Source organism: Macaca mulatta, chromosome 4 (genome assembly GCF_049350105.2).
Source record: "Macaca mulatta isolate MMU2019108-1 chromosome 4, T2T-MMU8v2.0, whole genome shotgun sequence".
Classification (NCBI taxonomy): domain Eukaryota; kingdom Metazoa; phylum Chordata; class Mammalia; order Primates; family Cercopithecidae; genus Macaca; species Macaca mulatta.
Window position 1 is genome coordinate 125,134,551 of NC_133409.1, and position 23,037 is coordinate 125,157,587.

The following is a 23,037-nucleotide window of genomic DNA, read 5'->3' on the forward strand; positions in this document are numbered from 1 at the left end:
CAAAGAAACAACCTATAGCTTTCAGTAACAGGCTGAGGAAACAATAGGCAGACAGACTTTTAGAAATAATTCAACAATTATTTTAGGTAATACATATTCCACAGGCCATGATGATGCTTCAATCATCTACACTTTCTTAGCACCTAGGTGAATGTTTATGCTCTATATTTGTAAGATGGATTACAAAATCTGTGTAATTGGTATGACTCTATAGATACCAACCATACTTACTGCTTCTAACCCATTCATTCACAATGAAGTCACAACTAAATGGATATAAAAGTCTCAGGCTTATAAACAAGACCATCTAAGGAGCATACAGATTCAATAAAAATTATCTTGTAGTAACATCTTTTTCATTGTATGTAATTCTCAAGGGAGCAGATACTGGCCCAAATAAGAAAACACTAAAAACAGTAACTTCTGTGTACCCTGGAACATTTACATCGATCAGAGGAAAGGTAGAGGAAGCAATGGGAAGCAGGTTTCTAGTGAATTTCTTTGAAACTGCATGTTGCAGTACTCAAAAAAGTTCACTGCAGTGCTTGTAGTTCTAGTGCCAACTTCTTGAGAAGCCTGTAAAGATAGTGCTCACTCGTTTAATTATGAGACAAAAGATCCTAGAGAAATTAGAATGCTAATTGCTTTCCTTGGCTATATTCAGGATATAATCACTTTACTTTTTAAAGCACCAGAACCTACAACCAAATCATTTTTTCTGACCAAAAAAAAAAAGTGCATTCTTCCTGAATGTTATTTAAAAAGAAAAAACTTGTTTGATATCTTTATATAAATTCTGCAATGTCAGTATACTGTGGTATGAATATCTCCCATTACCTTCATTCTTCAAGGACATGGTTAGAGCCAGTAATTCACATTGGGTGGCTAGCTCTACATCATGAAATCCCGGTATTTGTGTCAGTGAAAGTCTCACCCTACTCGTTGATACTAATGAAAAGCAAACCACTTGCTGTGCAGCTGCAGGTAGATTATTTAACCTTTCTGAACCTCTGCTTCCTTCCACACTTACAAAATGGGGTAATCCAACATCTACTTCACAGCTTGCAAAGCGGATTAAAAAGCATGTGGAAGAAGTTCTTTAAACATTTAAACACATTTAAATACTACAAACATAAAAAGCAGTTAACATGGTGGCTGGTACATAGTAGGTCTTCAATAAACTACAATAAACTTCAATAAACTTTTTTCAATAAAAAAGTTCACTTTTTTTTTTCTTTCAACATTTAAGTGACAAGTTATATCTGCTCTGAAACATAAGGCTTGAGTTAGAATAAAGAAATATTTAGGAATAAAATGTAAATGGTCTAAGAAAGTCTACCTAGCTTCTCTGATTGGGATTACCAGAAAGGATCCAGGTATCTTAAGTGTTAAGAAAGTGAGGAAAAAGTACAATATAAAATAGAAATGATGAAGGATAAGAAAACCAAGGTGGGGGCAGAAATTAAAGTTAACAGATTTTTTAAATGTCTCTACAAGAATTTATACATATATCACAGCTGTAATTAAAATGTTCATGTTGAAACCCTGATGCTTACAAGGAGAGAAAAGAACTTTTACCCTAATTAACCAAGTGGGAGGCATAAAAAAGTACCAGTAATAAAGCTACTTAACCTTTCCTCTCCCCACCACGCAAAAAACAATGCCTTAGGAACAAATGACTGGACACCGATATACAAAACCAGCAACTCCAAATATCTGTATTTTTACTGAAATAAGTACCTCTGGAAAGACTTTCAATTAACAGAGAAATTAACGAAGACTAATTTCTCCTAGTATGATACCATATGATCGATTCTGATTACAATATTCCAAAGATCCTATTTATACAGCAATCTTCAGTCTAATAAAAACCACTTTTTAGTCCTGCTAATGGTAAATTTCTGAAAACTTATAAATAATAAGAGACTCAAACTTGTATCACTTCTCTATGCTATGGTGAAAAATTCAAAAATCTGAAAAATCACCAGCCTGGCTGTATAATAACAAATATGAGAGAACTTATCACTCTGTTACTTATAGCAGGGGTCCCCAACCCCAAAGTCATGGACCAGTACCAGTCTGTGGCCTGTTAGGAACTGGGCCGCACAGCAGGAGGTGAGTAGCAGGTGAGCCAGCATTACCACCTGAGCTCCTCCTCCTGTCAGATCAGCAGCGGCATTAGATTCTCATAGGAGCACAAACCCTATTGTGAACTGCACATGCAAGGGGATCTAGGTTGTGCGCTCCTTATGAGAATCTAATGCCCCACCTCCTGCCTCCATCCATGGAAAAAATTGTCTTCCATGAAACCAGTCCCTGGTGCCAAAATGGTTGGGGACTGTTGACTTACAGTATAAACTTAGGTTACATCCCAAAGGACAATTTTGTTTGTTGATTGGCAACTAGAAGCATTGAGACCACAAATCCCTTGAAATTGTATGCAATGTAGTATATATATGTTTATTTTGGGGGAAGGAAGGTATAGAAAGTTTTCATCAGATCCTCAAAAAGGTCCAGTGACCCCTTCATCCCAAAAACCATATTGCCTTAAGAAACTGACTGGCTGTCAAATCTGAAAACAAGAAGGAACACTATGTTTAGCTATGTGCAAGGAGTTAGCCTGGCATTCTTTAGTAACAAAAATTATATTAATGGACATTGAGAGATTTACTGAGTCCCATTATATATTAAATACCATTCCTTAATAGAAACTATCACTCAACTATTCACAAAGCTATTTGTTAGGAAAGGAAATGGAATAAAAAGTTATCCAAGAAAATGATTTTTCTTTGATTCCTTATAAAGTTCACTACAGGCAATTTGATGGTTTTAAGTCTTCCATGAAGAAAAAGTTTGGTCTTAAATCAGATAACTAAGCCTGAATATACTATGATTCAGTGTAACATTAAAAATGTAGTGGCTAGGAATCACATTTTCTTTTTATGGTAGTAATAATAAAAAATAGCTATTATTTGTTAAATAGCTAAAGTGCTTTATATACTGTGCTAAACACTTTACATACATCACTATTACAACCATATAAATACAAAAAAATGAGGCTCCAAAAAAGTAACATGCCTGAAATCGCACTGCTAGGAAACAGCAAAGTTAGCATTTGAACCAAAGCCTATATCCTTCTTCATGCAGTGCACAATCTCTGTATGTTACAAAAATTAAGAATAAGTACACATGTGCATCCAAAAAGTAGTTAGTTCAAGTGAGTACTGAGTATGGGTGATTTAAAAAAAAAAAAAAATATCTAGAACATAAGAGTCATTTGGAATGGCATAGTCAGCAGATATTAATAACCTATATCTTACCTCCAACCCTAATATACCCATGAAAGCCTACTCATATTCACCTCTCATTCCAAACATAATTGAAATAGAGGCAAAACCCTAACAGCTTTCACATTTGGAGTTATAAATGTTCCCAAAAGCAGAAGCGTAAGAGAAGGAAAGGGAGGTTGGCCTTGTGTGGCAAAAGTCAAACTTTATCTTACAGGATATTAAGTAGATGTTGAGGACTGGGAAGGGGATGGCAAAAGAGTAGAAGAGGTGTTTTGATTTTTGTTTGTTTATTTTTGAGATGAAGTTTTGCTCTTATTGCCCAGGTTGGAGCACAATGGTACGATCTCGGCTCACTGCAACCTCTGCCTCCCGGGTTCAAGTGATTCTACTGCCTCAGCCTCCCAAGTAGCTGGGATTACAGGCAACAGCCACCATGCCCAGCTAATTTTTGTATATTTAGTAGAGACGGGGTTTCACCATGTTGACCAGGCTGGTCTTGAACTTCTGACATCAGGTGATCCACCTGCCTTGGTCTCCCAAAGTGCTGGGATTACAGACGTGAGCCACTGCACACAGTGGCTTTTGTTTGTTTGTTTTGTTGTTGTTAAGAAAAAAGAAATTCACAGATAGAAAAAACAAGTGAAAACAAAAATTAAAGAGGAAGTGACATAAAGATACAAGAGTTCATTTTCTTTTATAATCTTCCATCATTACTCTGCTTTAAAGAGTATAAAGAGCACAGATTACTGATTCCTAACTTTGCAGAAGTGAATTGATCCACTATAATCAGTGACTAGAGCAAAATTCTCCAAAATGGGTTTTCAATCAAAATGTACTTCCAAATATATTGAAAGAAAAAAAAATCTAGGAGGCAAGCAGAGTTGAAAACTTTAAAAAAGGCACACAATAAAAATGCCAAAAAGCCACTATTTTTCATTAAGGTAATTCATTAATATCTTCAAACCTTATTCATGAATTTAAATTATTAGCCTATTTAAACATTAATTATTCTATCCATATTTCTTCAGAGATTACGAAAAAGAGAGGTATAGCTCAGTGGTAGAACATTTGACTGCAGAAATTATGAAAAATGAAAAACAAAACTTCTGAATCCTTAGAATTACATCTTTTCTTATGTACTAGGAAGTGAAAATGGACATCAGCACTCCTTTCATTGAATAATCTCACAAAGGTACAGAAGAAAGTGCAAGGCCCAGCAATAAGATAGGATGTACCCACTTCTCTAAGGACCTAAAAGCCTAACAGCATTTCATTTTGTCACTGTCAACCTCCTAAATGATCGCCTTTTTTATTGCTTTCCTGTTTTCAACTGTAAACACACTGCTTTCTAAAAGACTGAAGGTCAATTTGGAATTTCAGGAACAAAGTGAAGATGTGAATTCTGAGCTCTTAAAATTGTAGTAACATACTATAACGCATGAATATATATTTTATATACATCAATAGAGATTTTATCTACTAGATCAAAAAAAGGCTCCAGAAAATTATTATGAATTCATCCTCCTCCTAAAACACTAAAGAATGAAAGTGAGATTTAAAAAAAAAAGAGAAGTAAGATAGAAGTAAGAGAACATGATGGTTTAGTAAGCAGGCAACAGTTCACTAGCGGACAGCAGTTTATTGGTTTCTCTCAGCAGTGAAGTCTCCTCCTCTTGGGTGGTTTGCACTGTGACTGCAGCTGCGTACCTTTGGTGGTATCAGATATGCTATTTAACAAGGCACACATCATATCTCCCTCTAAGTGGTGAGGGTTTAGTATATGAGCTGGCCTCTGAGTCTTCTTAAATTGATTCTCTAGCTCCAGAAAACCTTGATCTCCTGAGAGGATGGTGAAAGGAATTTGCTTGGGTAGTTGTTCATCTAGACGGCCAGCCTAAGTTAGAACAAATGGCACAGGTTGATAAAAAATCAGCACGAGTTTCAAAACAAGTTATATCTATTCACAATGAACACATACCTAGGAAGGTATATTAAGCTTGTTCCCTAATCCCTACCAAAGTATGACACAAAGATCTCCTTCGGCTGGGTGAGTGACTCACGCCTGTAATCCCAACACTTTGAGAGGCTGAGGCAGGTGGATCGCTTGAGGTCAGGAGTTCAAGACCAGCCTGGCCAACATGGTGAAACCCGGTCTCTATTACAAAATGCAAAAATTAGCTGAGTGTGGTGGCATGTGCTTATAATCCCAAGCTGGATTCTCCAGGCTGAGGCTGGAGAATCGTTTGAACTTGAGAGGTAGAAGTTGCAGCCGAGATTGCGCCACTGCCCTCCAGCCTGGGCGACAGAGTGAGACTCCGTCTCAAAAAGAAAAAAAAAAAAAGAAACAGAGAGAAAGACTTCCTTCATAAATTAAATACCCCACATTTAATCAAATATAAGATGCTATTAAATTATATGATAAGCTATTTTATGTGCCATAAAAAGAAAAAGCCAAAATGGAAGTCCAACAGACTTCACATAAAGTTGGAATACCAATGGGCTATACACTCAATGTAAGGGTAAATAAGAAATAAATCTGTCATAGAGAAAAGGTAAGCAAGGCAATTTGCATGATTCAATCTTGGCACTAGATAGAGGGAAAAAGAAATCTTTTGTTGTTTAAACCATAAGCTGTAGTCAACAAGTTTGCCGAGTAAATTCACATTATCAGTGTGACATGTAAGTCCTCAAGCAAAAAATGTAAAGTGGGTCTCAGTTTGGCAGTTTCTCTAGGTACCTGGCAGAGGCAGAAGCAAATGTAAATTCTATCTAGGCCGACAGTGATTGTTAAGGTACCTCTTAATTTTAGAGATACTAAAATATGAAAATGTCTTAATATATATCAAATACAGTATCATCAGCGGGTGCAGTGGCTCACACCTGTAATCCCAGCACTTTGGGAGGCCTAGGCGGGCGGATCACTTCAGGCCAGGAGTTTGAGACTAGCCTGGCTAACAGGGAGAAACCCCATCTACTGAAAATACAAATATTAGCCGAGCATGGTGGTATGCTCCTGTAGTCCCAGCTACTTGGGAGGCTGAGGCACAACAATCGTTAGAGCCCAGGGGGCTGAGGTTGCAGTGAGCTGAGATTGCGCCACTGCACTCCAGCCTGGGCAACAGAGCGACACTGTCTTAAAACCAAAAAACAGTATCATCTCTTGATCATTTATCCCACAAATAGTTGAGTATCTACCATGGATAGCTGAAGGTTTGCTAGAAGTTGAGGATAAAGCAATAAAAATATGCTATGGGGTCCTGCCTTCATAATAGTCACAGGTAGAACCTGAAGTACTGAAGAATGGTCTATAACTCTCATTACAATTCAAGTGGGAAAAAAATGCAAGTGGGTGTGAGATTCACATTAGATTTTGAATAAAACAATGACTCACATGCATACATATGGCAAAATCAGCAGCATCTTTTCTTTTACTACAGCGAGGATGAAGGAAGAAGCATCCAATCCTGTTCAGGTAATTATAAATTTTACAGTTGAGTGGAGGCTTCCAATTGGTGTTTCCTCCTATTAATTTCAGAAAAAGCAAAAATGATAATCAAACAGGAGAGGAAAGGCCAAAAATTTTATCAAGAAAAAACATATACTAGAAAAAAAATTTTCTAGAGGCAAAGTACTAAATCAGAATGTGGAAGAACTCCATCCGAGCATAAGCATCAACATCTTGTTGCTGTACAGTCTTGAGAAAGTGGACTAAATTCCCTGAATCTGTCAACTCATCTTAAAACTCACATGGATATTAAGCAAAATCAAAAGTAATGTGTGCAAAAATTCTTTGAATGGCATTATTCTGTAAGTGTAAGCATAAGTGGTTTTTACAAATGTCATCACTGTTCAATGCAGAAATGATGGGCAATCACCAAAGCTCAACTTACTAAAGCAATTATACTGGCTAACTTATCCAGGTCAGCATGTTTCTATCTTTAATCCCAATCTTTCTCTTTACATGCTATTTTCTATCAAACACGAACAACAGCAGATGCTCACTATACTAATCCTCTGTAAACCAAAGAAGCCTCTCCCCCAGGTTTGGTCAACAATTTGTAAAGAGGTTTAGATGAAGCTGAACACTTAAGAACAGCAGGATGAACCGAAGAGGCAGTTATGACATGTTGAAAATGACATTAGTCCTGTAGTTGAAAGGCCAAATTTCAAAAGCTAACTCTGCTATTTATTAGTTTTAAAACTTTGAGGGAAAAAAACAAAAACAAAAACAAAACATCTGCTTCTCTGTATTTTAAAAGGGATAAAACCATAATAATCAGTAACCATATTAGTACAAAGCCATAGTGCCTGACACACTTTAGGTGTTGAATAAAGGCTTTTTCAATCAGTATCAAAAGATCCATGAACTGTTTCTTTTTTTTTTTTTTTTTTTTTTTTTTTTTTTTTTGAGATGGAGTCTCGCTCTCTTGCCCAGGCTGGAGGGCAGTGGCGCGATCTCGGCTGCAACTTCTAGCTTCGCCTCCTGGGTTCACACCATTCTCCTGCCTCAGCCTCCCAAGTAGCTGGGACTACAGGCAACCGCCACCACACCTGGCTAATTTTTTGAATTTGTTTTTAGTAGAGACGGGGTTTCACTGTGTTAGCCAAGATGGTCTTGATCTCCTGACCTCACGATCTTCCCACCTCGGCCTTCCAATGTGTTGGAATTACAGGCGTGAGCCACCGCGCCCAGCCAAAAGGTCCATAAACTTTTGAGTCACCAGATAGAGCTAACATTTACCACAGAGGCATGTAGAGAAAATGACTCTAGCAGAGTAACTATAATACAAAAGAACAATATTCCAATCATGTTCCTATGATCTATCCAGGAAGGTTTAAGGGGAGGCTTTTAAACTGAACTATAGTCTAAGATGTGGGAAAAACGGTTTTCTTTTGTTTTTCTTATTAACCGTACCTTGAAAGCCCCAAATAAATGTTCCTTGGTTTAGATGCCCTGGTAGATGACCAAAAAAGTTTGACCAGTTATCAAAATCTACAAAGACTATATGAGTCATGGTTCTCAGGTAATCCAAATCTGGAAGCTCAACAATTTCTTCCTCTGAGAAGAGAGAAATATCAACATGAGTTCAGTAAGAATTTGCTAAAATCATTCTGATTTCAAGTCCAAAAGATATTAGAAGGCTAACATGCAAAAATACTAACCTTGAATGTTACTCATTTCTATCTAAACCTTTTTGTGAAATCCAAATCTGTACATGACACCATTTACACTTAAATCAGATAAAAATATTGTGAATATTTCACAAATTTTGATTATATATCCTTCTTGCAAATATTTTCCATCAACTCTAAGGCTTGTTAAAAAGTCATTTATACAGGGAATTTTTAAAAAACATTAATGTACTAGAAGAACTAGAAAACCAAGTTTTAAGGTTAAATAAGCAAAAACTACCACCACCCATAGAACATTTTCACCACCAGAATTTGGTTCTTTTCCCAGTCTAAACTGATTTATTAGTAGCCTTCTAGGTCTATGATTAAACACCCTAGAGAGCAGAAATAAGATCACCTGGAATCCTGCTGCCATAAAGCAGTGCTACAAATAGGTGCCAGTGGTACAGTGCCACCTCCCCCTATAAACACATCTTCTTGCTTCTCTCAGATTCTTCTTTCACCTTCCCCCATGCCCCAACTCTCATTCTCTCTCCCCTTTATCTTGTTTCATACTTTTCCACTTTGACAAGGCCTTAAAGTTTCCTGTGGTAATAATGCAAACTTTAGAATGTTATATTATTTAAAAAATGAATAGTTTCTATTCTAATAGTTCCCTCGAATATACTACTGCCATTCCCTTCCATTTCCAAGCCACCTTATGTCTTTTCTCTAACTTCTCAGTAACTCTAGATTTAGATATTGCATTTTCTATCAAATGCAGACTAACACAAATTCCAAAAACAAAAAGTAAACAGAAGCACACAAAAAAAAAGGCCAAAGAGAATATAAAATGGCATAACCAGTGTTTCACTGTTTAGAGTTGACTAGGTAGCTCATGATTTAATTATCACTGAAAATATGCCATGACTAAAGGTGATGTTAAGATCTACATACACTATAGAGCAAGAATGTAAAAATTCAATAGTTCATAAAAATACATTACTGGCCAAAATTTGCACATATTCTCACTGTATCCAAATACACTACATTGTATAACTCACCAAGAGTTAATATTTATTTAAAAGAATATAGATTTACGTCGGGTGTGGTGGCTCACACCTGTAATCCCAACACTTGGGGAGGCGAAAATGGGAGGATTGCTTGAGGCCAGGAGTTTGAAACCAGCCTGGGCAACATAGTAAAATCCCATCTCAATAAAAAAAAATTTTAAAATAAAAGAATATACACTTAAAATTATACTCTAAACAAAACAAATTATACTTCTAAACAAAATAAAAACTTAACACCTGCCTAGACTTACTTAATCCTATCATATGGAAGACAGAAAGACTGGAGTAAGTACAAAGAAGGAATTCATATTTCAATTTTCTCCCTGGTTTCTTGCTACCACTTTAACTCTACCTCTAATTGCTATTTTAATTGTATGTTAAAGCTTTGCTTCCAAGTTAATCATAAGAAAAATATACAAATACTGAAATGACCTTTAAAATTTCTCACACTAAAGAATATGGCCAAATAGAAACAAAAAGAATTCACATGATTTATCTTTTTAGTGAATCCAAATATTACAAGAAAAACCTAAACGATATTAATACTAGGATAACTTTGAAATCTAACTTTCAGAAAGACTATCGACTTCCTTCATCTTCAAAATCTCCACACCTTTTGTAAAATAAAATGATATCTAAAATATATATTATTTAAAGCCAATATATACTCTTTGTCCCCTTAAGTTTAGAAAGTGGATAAATGTAGCAGTAGGAATACAAACCCCTAAAATGTATATACCGTAGTAATTAACATATCATCAAGAAGTTATCCTATTTCTTGCTTCAAAATCGAGGTGGGTACATTGTAAGTTTCAATATTAGTATATGAAATTTGCACAGAGCTTTAAAGCCATACCTATATTCTGATAGCTTAGGTCATTCTCAACTCCTTTCTCCAGGTCTAAACTTTTTGAATAGTTTACTGCCTGTTTCAGTTTTCTCTCTGTATGTGAGGCACTGGCAGTAAACTTGTACAGCTTTGACTTTTCAGATCCAAAGTGAGCCACACTAGGTTTCTGTAAGAAGCAATGTTTTCTATGGAAATGCTGCTGCGCACTCTCAGGATCATGAAATGCTTTGGTGCAGGTGCCACACTTGATTACGTACTGCTGCTCCTCCTCATCACTCTTTTCTTTGTGCACTTGATGGATATGAGTGTTCATGTCAGTTAAATTCTGTGTTGTTGCCGAACATAAACTGCAGCGAAACCAAAGTTTTCCTTTATCCAGCATGATTTGGAGACATCTACTATAATCTTCTTTTCTGTTGACTTTACAGATGTAACTCTCACGGCAACCACAGGTTAACTGGTTACTCGTCTCTACTACTGGAAAATCTTCTTCAGTTTTAATTGAAGTTTCAGTTTTTTCTGACACAAATACATAGTCTATGCTGTGGTGCTCCTCATAATGACTCAAAAATGCTTCTTCCACGTTAAAGATAAGATCACAAAGCCCACAGAAGTATTTAATCTTTATCTCATTGTCATGCTCATCTTGGCAATGTCGGTACAATGTTTCTATCTTATGAAAAGGCTTTCTGCAGTGAGCACAGCTATATCTATGAAACTTGTGGCTTGCCAAAGACATGCAGTGCTGTTTTACATATTCCTGGGAATCAAACATATCTTCACAAATCCGGCATTGCCATTTGCCCCTTGGAGAACTATTTGCCAGGGAATGATCAATAATAGCAATAGCTGATGAAGGCTTGTTAGCAGTCAAATTACCCAATGTTGTAGAAGATGATGGCAAAGTTTCACCTTCTACCTCATCCATCTCATAAAAATATCGGTGTCCATTATGAAATTCAGTCACATGTGCCATGATAGTATCTTTCCTTGTTAATTCCTTTTTGCATGTCCGACACCAGAAAAGAAAGTTATTTAAATGTGCTCCTCCATGAATCCGGCTCATGTGTAAACGAATGACCCCCGAATCATCACATACCTTTCCACAGACCACACATTTATAACCCATTGTGTTTGCTGAGAAAACATGCTTTTCTACTGCATCTTCACTTGGGAATCGCTGATTGCATTCACAGAACCAGGTTTTAACTACTGACTTTTCTTTCTGGACACAAGCGATACCTTCATGGCTTTTATCTTTTAAATTCATCTTCTTTTTTGGAATGGCAATGCACTCCTGTGAGCTAGATTCTTTAACAGACATGGTTCTTTTAAGTGATGAAAATTTTGATTGATCCAACAATAAATGCACGTCAGAAGAAGGATCCTTGTTCCCTTCGCTGCTGTGGCAATAGAGTAAGACTGATTCTTCCACTGAGTTAATGACTCTGACTTTGTGTCCTGAATTCTGCTTATGATTGTGGGTGCTGGTTTCATCCACGAAGACTTGATTGCAATCTGGACAATAACCTCTTAATATGAATTTCTCTGCAACCTGGGTAATGCTCTTCTCAGCTACAGCTACAGGCCCAGCATTTCGACAACGAACTCTAAATTAGATAAAAAGAAATAGAAACTCTTTGAGAAGTATTTTCTAAACATACCATTGCTGCATTTTATTGCAGGAACTATAAAATAACCAATGTATATATAAGCACTAAAAGATACTTTTCAATAAAGATGCAGATGACATAATGATGTTCTATCACCTCAAATACTTGAGTATTATCTGCATTTTATCTATTTCTAGTTAAAATACAAAAGGCTAAAACTAGATTCAAATTTTTTAAAATTCAGGCAAATTTTAGAAAACTAAAATCTGTGTCAAAAGCACTGACAGAGGACCTTATTGAACAGGCAAATTATTAGACTCTCCATGGTAATTAAACTGTATGAAAGAACACTATGGTTAAGATTCTAGACAACCCAGAACCTATTCTTTAATAATTGATTAATGTTGATACTATAAGGCTGTAGTAACCAAAACAACATGCACTGGTGTAAAAACAGACACACAGATCAATGGAACAGAACAAAGAACCCAGTAATAAAGCCACATACCTACAAACTACTGATCTTTGACGAAACTGACAAAAATACACACTGGGGAAAGGATGCTCTATTTAATAAATGGTGCTGAGAAAACTGGATAGCCATATGCAGAAGAATAAAATTGAACCCATATCTTTCATCATATACAAAAAATAACTCAAGATGGATTAAAGACTAAGACCTGAAACTATAAAAATTCTAGAAGAAAGCCTCGGAAAACCCCTTCTGGACAATGGCCTAGGCAAAAAATTTATGACTAAGTCCTCAAAAGCAAATGCAACAAAGCCCTAAAATAGACAAATCGGACTTAAAAGCTTAAGCATAGCAAAACAAATAATCAAGAGAATAAAGACAACTTATAGAATGTGAGAATATCGGCAAACTATGCATCTGACAAAGGACTAATATTCAGAATCTACTAGGAACTTAACAAGAAAAAAACCCACAAATAATCCCATTAAGAAGTGGGCAAAGGACACGAATAGACATTTTTCAAAAGAAGACATACAAGTGGCCCATAAATACTCAACATTACTAATCATCAGAGAACTTCAAATTAAAACAACAATGCGATACCATCTTACACCAGTCAGAATGGCTGTTATTAAAAAGTCAAAAAACAACTGATGTTGGCAAGGATACAGAGAAAAGGGACCACTTATACACTGCTGGTGGGAATGTAAATTAGTACAACCTCTATAGAAAACAATATGGAGATTTCTCAAAAAAAAAACAAAAATAGAACCACACTTTGATCCAGCAGTCCCACTACTGATATCTACCTAAAGAAAAAGCAAGCATTATATCAAAAAGACACCTACCATTGTACATTTACCACAGCACCATTCACAATAGCAATAATGAATGGAATCAACCTAAGTGTCCATCAACGGATTATTGAATAAAGAAAATATGGCATATATACCATGGAATACTACTCAGTCATAAAAAAGAATGAAATCATGCCTTTTGAAGCAACATGTATGGAACTGGAGGCCATTATCCTAAGTGAAATAACTCAGAATGTCAAATACTGAAAATTTTCAGTTCTAAGTGGGAGTTAAACAATGGGTACACATGGACATATAGAGTAGAATAATAAATAGACATTGAAAACTCCAAAAGGTGGGAGGTTAGGAAACAGGTAAGGGTTGAAAAATAACCTATTGAGTACAATGTTCACTATTTGGATGACAGGTACATTAAAAGCCCAGATATCTGAGCTTCACAATATACCCATGTAACAAAACTGCACTCGTATGCCCTAAATCTGTAAGTAAAGAAATAAAAATAAAGAACTGGTTAATTTTATGTCAGACAAATGTCATGCCCATAGTTGCTTTTGCACTGAAGAACTAGGCTCAATAAAACCACGTACTATTCCACAAATTAACTCAAAATAAATCAACTTCTCTAGGAAAATAAAAAAATAGAAAAACTGTGTCTTCTCTTCACTACTAAACTCCAGAGAGAACAGACCAGCTACAATTTTATACATTTAATATATTTCAAAAGAAAAAAATTATACAAAATATGTTCTCTAATTATTTTGGAATTAAATTGGAAATGAGAAATAATAAAAATCCCTAAATGTTTATAAATTAAATACCTAAATGTAACATCTATAAACCTTTAGAAGTTAAGCAACACGTATCTTTTTTGTGTGTTTGGAGACAGAAAATCTTTCCGTCGCCCAGGCTGGAGGTCAGTGGCGCAATCTTGGATCACTGCAACCTCTGCTTCCCGGGTTCAAGCGATTCTCTTGCCTCAGCTACCAAGTAGCTGGGATTACAGGCACGCACCACCACACCCGGTTAATTTTTTTGTATTTTTAGTAGAGATGGGGTTTCTCCATGTTAGCCAGCTGGTCTCGAACTCCTGAGCTCAGGCAATCCACCTGCCTAAGCCTCCCAAAGTGTTAGGATTACAGGTGTGAGCCACGTGCCCGGCGAAGCAACACATTTCTAATAAACCTATAGGTCAAAGAATAAATCAAAAGGGCAAAGATAACATTTTTCAAAAATGTTTTTAAAAGCTTTATTGAGATACAATTCACGGCTAGGTGCAGTGGCACATGCCTATAATCCCAGCACTTTGGGAGGGCGGATCACTCGAGGTCAGGAGTTCAAGACCATCCTGGCCAACATGGTGAAACTCCATCTCTACAAAAAGCACAAAATTTAGCCAGGCATGGTGACACACATCTATAGTCCCAGCTACTTGGGAGGCTGAGGAACGAGAATTGCTTGAACTCAGGAAGTGGAGGTTGCAGTGAGCCAAGATTGCACCATTGCACTCCAGCCTGGGTGACAGAGAGACCCTGTCTTTAAAAAAAAAAAAAAAAAAAGGATATAATTCACATAATTCACCCATTTAGGGTATATAATTTCAACTGTTTTTCACATAAAGATATGTGCAACCATCAATACAGTCAATTTTAGAACATCGCGTCATGTCAAAAAGAAAACCCATGCCCTTTAACTATCACCTCCCCACCTCCCTTTTCGACATGCTCCCCAACTCCAAGCAACCACTGAGCCCTAAGCAACTACTTGCTGTGTCTACAGATTTCCCTATTCTGGAATTTCATGTGAATGGAATCATATAAATGGATTTTTTGAGTAGCTTATTTCATTTAGCATAATGTTTTCAAAGTTCATTGAGGTTGTAACATGTAATCAGGATTTCAATCCTTTTCATGGCCAAATAATATTCCCTTGTATGGATAGGTCCATTTTAAAAAATCCATTTGTCAGCTGATAGACATTAGGGATGGTCCCACTTTTTTACTATTATGAATAATGCTGCTATAAACAAACATACAAGTCTTTGTGTGGATATACGTTCACACTGCTCTTGGCTGTCAACAAGTAGAAATTGCTGGATCATATGGTAGCTCTACAGTTAAATGAGGAAAAAAGAGATACGTATTTTTAACTGAATAAAAATGAAAACACAACTTATCAACATCTGTGTGATGCTGGTAAAGCAGGGCTTAGAGTGAAATTTATATTTTTAAACGTTTACATTGAAAACAAAGATCCAAAGTCAATCTAAACTTCTACCTTTAAGAGCTAGACAAAGATAAGCAAATTAAACTCAAAGTTTAAAGAGCAGAAATTAATGAACTAGAAAATGGGCAAACAACAGAGAATTGCCAGGGAAACCAGACAATGGTTGGTGTAAAAATCAACAAAAATTTGAAATAGATTATAGAAATAAACATAAATATTTAAAAATATCAAAGCTGAATTCAGGAAAATAAAATACATTCTTTAAGCAAGAAGAGGCAAGGGTTTCTCAGGACACAGAAAGCATAACTATAAAAGAAGAAAATAATCAACAAATTACACCTAATGCAAAGAAAAGCTTCTGTTCATCAAAAGATATAATTAAAAATATGAATATGCAAAATCACAGCTAGGAAAATATACTCATAAATATTTGTATATTCTAGAAATTCCTATATTCTAGATACAAATCTGACAAAAGATTTATATGTAGAATATGTAAAGAACCCCAACTCACTATTAAGGCAAATAATCCACTTTTGAAAACCGGCAAAAGACTTGAACAGAGATTTCACGAAGATAAACAAATGGCCCATAAGCACATGAAAAAGTGCCCAACATCATTGTTTATCAAGAAAATGTGCATAATAAACTGAGACGTAAGAACAGCTAAAATGAAAAAGAGTGGCAAGATCAAATGTTAGCAAGGGTGAAGAGTAACTAGAACTTTCACACCTTACCTGTAGGAATGTAAACCAGTACAACCAACTTTGGATATTTAGTACATTCTCATAAATTTAAATATACACTTACTTCTGAACCAACAATTCCACTTTTCAATGTCCATCCAAGAGAAATGAAAACATATGACCATGAAAAGACTTGTACAAAATACTCAAAGCAGCTTTATTCATAAAAGCTATAAATTGTAAACAATCCAAGTAGCTATCAACACGGGAACTGATCAACGAATTGTGCTATATTCACACAATACTACTTACCAATAAAGAGGAACAATGTACTAAGCAATATAGATAATCTCACAGATACAATGGCAATCACAAATCATACTGGAATCTTTTCTTGGTCACTTGATAAATTTGGCCTTTGAGATTTAATCTTTCACCTGTATATGACACTTTCCATTCTGGTTGACTTACAGCCAAGGTTCTACTTTAACCCTTTCCTCTCCTACTCATACTTACAGAACACACACAGAAAAACACACAAAACTTAGAACTGTTAGCTTGCTTTACACTTGCAGCAATATCAATATATCCATGTTTTCCACATCTCTAACTTCTATCACTATGCTAAATTTGGTTAATTTCCAGGCAACTGTATATTCTCATTTTAAAATGAGAGAAACATGGAATAGAAAATGTATTTGTTGAAACTTCTCACTGGCAGACAGCTCATCCGTACTCCTTTACAGCTCCAGACTCATACAAACCTGAAATGGGCAGTGAGCTCCATGTGGGAACGCAGTGTCTGGTGGCAGGCCACACACTTAACTTGAAATGGAACATCTTTGCACAGAGAGATCAATAGTTTCTTTGCAAAAGATGGAAAAGATATTGGATGTGCAATTCCTTTGTTCTCTGAAAGACAAAATAAACTATAATTTGCAAAGTTATCTGAGTATAGAGTAACCCAACCTTCCTCTCCTTAGCCCTTCTCAACATTAGTTGGAGTAAGTAAAAGAAGACAGTTATTTTGGCAATAAAAATCTAAGGGAAGCCACTTTCTGGCCTTAAATACAAAGAATGCCTTACTCATATTCAAATTAAAATTTGAGTCTTAAATGCCAAGAAACAGAAAAATTTCACAATATTATGATATAACATAACATTATCCTGAATAAATATTTGCTTCCCAAGTTTTTCTTCACTCTTCAAAGTTAGTAAGCCTTACTCATACATATAAATAAATATTAAGAATCTTTGTTTTTAAGTAAGAATTGAGATAATCTTTTATTTTCATAGTTCTAAAACTAAGATGAGGATATGTAATCTCAAGAATGATCTGAGAAGTACGATAAATCGCAAAGATTAAAGTAGTTTAATAATTTTCAGCAGAAGAGAGTATTAACATACCACCCAGTTTGAAACTCTGATGGAAATGATTCTTTCCAGACATATGCTTCGAACACTCATCCTTGCTGCTAAAAAGAAGGAAGCAATTTGGACATGCAAAACACTGAATAATCTGAGGAAGAAGGTTGTTGTTATGTCCATCATCTGTGGCTTCCTAAAAGATAAGACAAAGCTGTATTATGGAAAACTAAAATAAATAAGTTCTTGAAAAAACTCAAAATTTCCTATTTGTCATTTATTTGCAATATCCTGTATCAATTTTTAACATGAAAGATGTTCTTCCCTGAGTGTGAATTATGGAACTTTTATCATAACTGAGGTCCCAAATGTCAAATTTTTAGTTTTTTTTCCTCAAAACCAAATTACGGCCATCTGTTGTAGTAACAAATATAGAAGAACATTTGCTTTCTATATAGTTTTCATTTTTACATACACATTCACATGTAATATACAAATGCATAAATGTGATCACACCACATACACTTTTCCTAATGTTTGGCTTTATTCACTATACCCTGCATTATTATTCTTCCATAAATTTATCCATGCTTAATCAGTTACAAAGACACATCGAAATAAGGGGGAATGTCATTGTTTTATCAAATATTATTTTATAGGCTCTTCTGCCTATCAGTTTTCTCATTCCATAGTACCTAAAGGAAATCCCTAAAATTCAGCTGGTGTATCTCTAATTAATACTTCTTAATGGTTGCAAACTATGCCAGGGTGTGAATCTATTCAACTCAATCAGCATTTATTTACAGTTTTTTCCTTAAGTTTTGATTTTTTTTTTTCCCCACTAGAAATAATGATCTTGTAAACTTCCTTGAATATATATTCTTACTGGTAGGTGCTTTTTTCTTATTCTCAAGAGTAGCCCTATAGGGCTAATGGGTATATATATTTCAATATTAAAAGACACCATATGACTGGTTTTCAAAAAGGCTATACCAATTCACATATCCCCTAGTACTGAATGAGCCTGGCAGTAATATATATTACAGATCTTTTTCATTTTTGTCAGGTCAATTTTTGTATTTTTGGTAGAGACAGGGTTTCCCCATGTAGCCCAGGCTGGTCTCGAACTTCTGGGTTCAAGTGATCCACCCGCCTTGGCCTCCCAAAGTGCTGGGATTACAGCCGCGAGCCACCATGCCTGGCCTTCATTGGTACTTTAATTTGCAATTCCTATCTATAAGTGAGTTTGAGCATTTATTCATACATTTCTTGGCTACCCAGATGTGTTCTTATGTGAATTTTTTATTCATATTCTTTAGCTTTATTTCTCAATTGTTTCGTTTTTTCTCCTTCTGGTCAATTTGTATCAGTCCTGTTACTGAAATTAATTCTCTGCCTCATTTTCCATTTTGCAATATTTTTTCAAATATATATGTTGTTTATAGTCTTATTTACTTATTTTTGAAACAAGAGCTCACTCTGTCACCCAGGCTGGCCCACTGCACCCTTGACATCCTGGGCTCAAGCAATCCTCCTATCCCAGCCTCCCAAGTAGCTGGGACCACAGGCATACATGAATATACCTAGCTAATTTTTTTATTTTTTGTGAAGGCAAGGTCTTTCCATGTTGCCCAGGCTGGTCTCTAACTCCTGGACTCTAGCAATTCTCTCGCCTTGGCCTCCTAAAGTGCTGCGATAACAGGCATAAGCCACCGTGATCGGCCTATGGTCACTTTTAAAATTTGACATAGTCAAATAAGTATGTCTTTTCTAGCATCTAAGTTTCTAAACCTTGTTAAGAGCCTCCTCTATCTTAAAATAGGAAATTTTAAAAAGTGTGTATTTATAAGTGTACGTATATTTGTGTGTGCTTGTTATAAATATAATTTAACTTCTTGTTAATAGTCTTTAGAGTAATAGCCTTAAAGATTGTATCGTGCCTCATATTTACTATCATTAACACTAGAACCATCAGTATAGTTTGTGGAGTGCTTATGAGATGCAACCAGAAGAGAGATAAAAAATTTTTATTTATACTGAGCATTTGTCAGGAACTACACTGAGGTTCTAAATATGTTTACCTACTTAATCCTCATAATAACCCCATAAGGTACCATTTTCATTATTTAGAAATGAGAAAATTGAACTTCTGATAAGTCAACCAACTTACCCCTCCTCCCAAGTTGTACCCCTCCATAGAAAAGACAAACTTCCATTTAAACCCAGCTTTACAATACTCATTATGAATTCTATGCTGCTGTCACTACACCCTCCCCACCACACTCCCCTCCTGTTTCAATTTGATGAGTGCCACACAGAAGAAATAACACCAAGGAGGACATTTTCATTCCAATTTGAAGATTCTAAATGATAAGAGTAATAAAGGCATTTAGTAACCACCAATTTATACATATTTCTCCTGATCGAAGAACCCTAAACTCAATAAATCATTTTTAGTTTAATTGTGAGTTATAAATGAACTCACATAAAGTTGTTTAGATGATTTGCTCAACAGAACCAAAATGTGATTCTATATGAAATTTTATTAGAATATACTTGTTACAAAAATATGGCATACTTGGCCAGGAGCAGTGGCTCACACCTGTAATCCCAGCACTTTGGGAGGCTGAGTTGGGAGGACTGCTTTGCCCAGGAATTTGAGACCATCCTGGGTAACATAGCAGGACCCCATTTCTCTCTCTCTCAAAAAAAAAATTATATATATATATGGCATACCTGCAAATACATTCTACAAATTGGGAGAAGGAATGGGAAATAAGATATCTGATAAGTTAAAGTGCTCAATTCCTTTTTACCATATTTCTGGTTACATTAAAAGACACCATACAAACTTGTACAAAAAAAAAAAAAAATAGGGCTGGGCATGGTGGCTCATGCCTGTAATCCTAGCACTCTGGGAGGCTGAGGCGGCAGACCACAAGGTCAGGAGTTCGAGATCAGCCTGGCCAACATGGTGAAACCCTGTCTCTACTAAAAATACAAAAAATTAGCCGGGTGTGGTGGCAGGCGCCTATAATCCCAGATACCCAGGAGGCTGAGGCAGGAGAACCATTTGAACCCGGGAGGCAGAGGTTGCAGTGAGTGGAGACCACACCACTGTACTCCAGCCCGCAAAAGAGAGCTAGACTCCGTCTTAAAAAAAAAGGTAGGGCCAGGCTCAGTGGCTCACGCCTGTAATCCCAACACTTTGGGAGGCCGAGGTGGGCGGATCACGAGGTCAGGAGATTGAGACCATCCTGGCGAACACGGTGAAACCCCGTCTCTACTGATAAATACAAAAAAAAAAAAAAAAAAAAAAATTAGCCGGGCGTGGTGGCGGGCGCCTGTGCTCCCAGTTACTCGGGAGACTGACACAGGAGAATGGCATTAACCCGGGAGGCGGTGGAGCTTGCAGTGAGCGGAGATTGCACCACTGCACTCCAGCCTGGGCGACAGAGCGAGACTCCGTCTCAAAAAAAAAAAAAAAGGTAGAACCAAAATACCATTTCACATCCACTAGAATGGCTAAATTTAAAAAGACAGGTAGTAAGTATGGATAAGATGTAGAGAAACTGAAACCCACAAACATTGCTGGAGGGAAAGTAAAATGGTGCAGTGCACTAGACAGCAGTTTGGCATTTCTTCAAAAAAATTAAAAAGGTACCATATGACCTAGCAATTTTAAAACGTATGTTTACACAAAACTTGGATGTTTGTTTATAGAAGCATTATTCGTAACAGCTAAAAAGTAGAAACAACCCAAATGTCCATCAACTGATGAACTGTTAAATAAAATGCGGCATATGTACTTACAATGAAATATTATTTAGCAATGAAAAGAAATGAAGTACTGATACATGCTACAATATGAATAAGCCTTGAAACACATTATGACAAGTGAAACAATCTAGTCACAAAGGCTGCATATTGTTTGATTCCTTTTACATAAAATATCCAGAATAGATAAATCCATGGACACACAAAGTAGCTTAGTGGTTGCCTAGGGATGGGGAAGATGGGTTAGCAAAGAAGAAAAGTCACCTTAGATGATACAGTAGCCCTAGAAACAGAATAACCAGTGGTAGCGTCAACCAACTCACAAATGACACTGAGGTACAAAGGAGCTTACAGTACATCTACCACCACTGTCACACAAAAGGAAGAAAAGCAGTGTGCTATCTAGTGATATAGCCATTGGACGGATTTAGGTGTCAAAAGCCACTAGAAACTTGCTACTCAAAGTATGACTCAAGGAACGACAGCAATGGCATCACCTAAAAGCTTGTTAGAAATATAAATCTAAGGCTCCACCTGAGACATCTTGAGTTAGAATCTGCATTTTTACAAAATTTCCAAGTGATTTGTGTGTACATTAAAGTTTGAGAAGGCCTACTCTAGAGGGAAGAAATTGAAGATGAAAGAAAATGGGGGAGGGAAGCAAGGAAAACAATGCAAAGTGTGAATAATCTGACTTTCTTTCATTGGGAACTGCCATCTTTACAAAACAGAATTCATACCTATAAAAAACAGCAAGGCTTATACAATCTTCTAGTGACCTCTTCTGGTTAATTTAAAAGAGGCAATTACAACCCCCCATGCATACTAGTTTCCTTAGGGTCCTTGTAGTGACAAATATCAAGGAATAAGCAATCATTGAGGGTTACGGGTCAGGCCTGAAGTGCTTTATACAGTATTACATTTTCTCTTAACAATCTCGTACGTAAGTATAATGATACCACTTTAGGGATGAAGAAACTAAACTCACAGATTCAGTAACCTGTTAAGAACATGAAGCTAATAAAAGTAACAGTGGAACCCAGGTCTGTCTGATACCAAAGCCTTTGCCCTTTCTATGTTACCATACAGCTTTTCAGAACGGTGAAGGTCATAAATCTTCTTCCTAGAGAGAAGGCAAAAAGGAGTGCAAAACAGCATGGAATGTGTGATTCCAAAAAAAAAAAAAAAAAAAAAAAACAAATTAATGAAATATGGGGAAAAAATAAGTGAAGTAACTCATTTTAAAGTTAAACTACCTACTCAAATTTACTAAAGAAAACAGACATATATACTCATTATAGTAGAGAAAACACTCAGTACCTGGAATAGGGAAACATGTCCTGAAAGAACTCTAATTCTGAAAAATGCAGAACATCAGTAACCTATTGCAAACACTAAAGTATGGAATGTAGTTCTCTTTCACCTTTTTTCCCTTCTTTCCCCAAATCTTCCATTTGTCATGGAAATGGATAACCCTATCATTTCTTTCTTCAACATGTCTCTTGGTTTCACTTTAAGGTCTTCATTCTGAATGCCATTACCTAATTAGCCATTGGCTCATCTCAGAGCTAAATTACTGCAAAAGTCATCTAAACTGGTCTCTTTATCCACATCTTTGAATCCATTCTGAACAATACTGCCATTCTAATGCCACTCAGTTTCTTCAGTGTCTCTAAAAAAAGGGAAGGAATTGGGCTCTAGAATTAGAAGTCCTTCTAACTCTAAAAGAATAATGTGTTATTTTCATCATGTCACTAT

At 36.1% G+C, this 23,037-nt stretch overlaps 2 protein-coding genes across 9 annotated transcripts in view; both read right to left on the reverse strand.

Annotated features, from left to right (window-relative positions):
• The window catches only part of BAG2 (BAG cochaperone 2), a 406,790-nt gene that overhangs the window by 27,061 nt on the left and 356,692 nt on the right, over window positions 1-23,037 (reverse strand). The gene's annotated exons all lie outside the window — the stretch shown is intronic.
• Window positions 1-23,037, reverse strand: part of ZNF451 (zinc finger protein 451) — an 82,433-nt gene that overhangs the window by 12,209 nt on the left and 47,187 nt on the right. For 3 of the 8 annotated variants that reach the window (XM_077998857.1, XM_015136552.3, NM_001257777.1), the window contains 6 exon segments: window positions 17,545-17,698; window positions 16,902-17,049; window positions 10,332-11,935; window positions 8,206-8,349; window positions 6,682-6,812; window positions 4,998-5,184 (listed from right to left, as the gene is read on the reverse strand). In XM_077998857.1, the coding sequence (XP_077854983.1) occupies window positions 4,998-5,184; window positions 6,682-6,812; window positions 8,206-8,349; window positions 10,332-11,935; window positions 16,902-17,049; window positions 17,545-17,698 (2,368 nt within the window). 8 annotated transcript variants of the gene reach the window in all.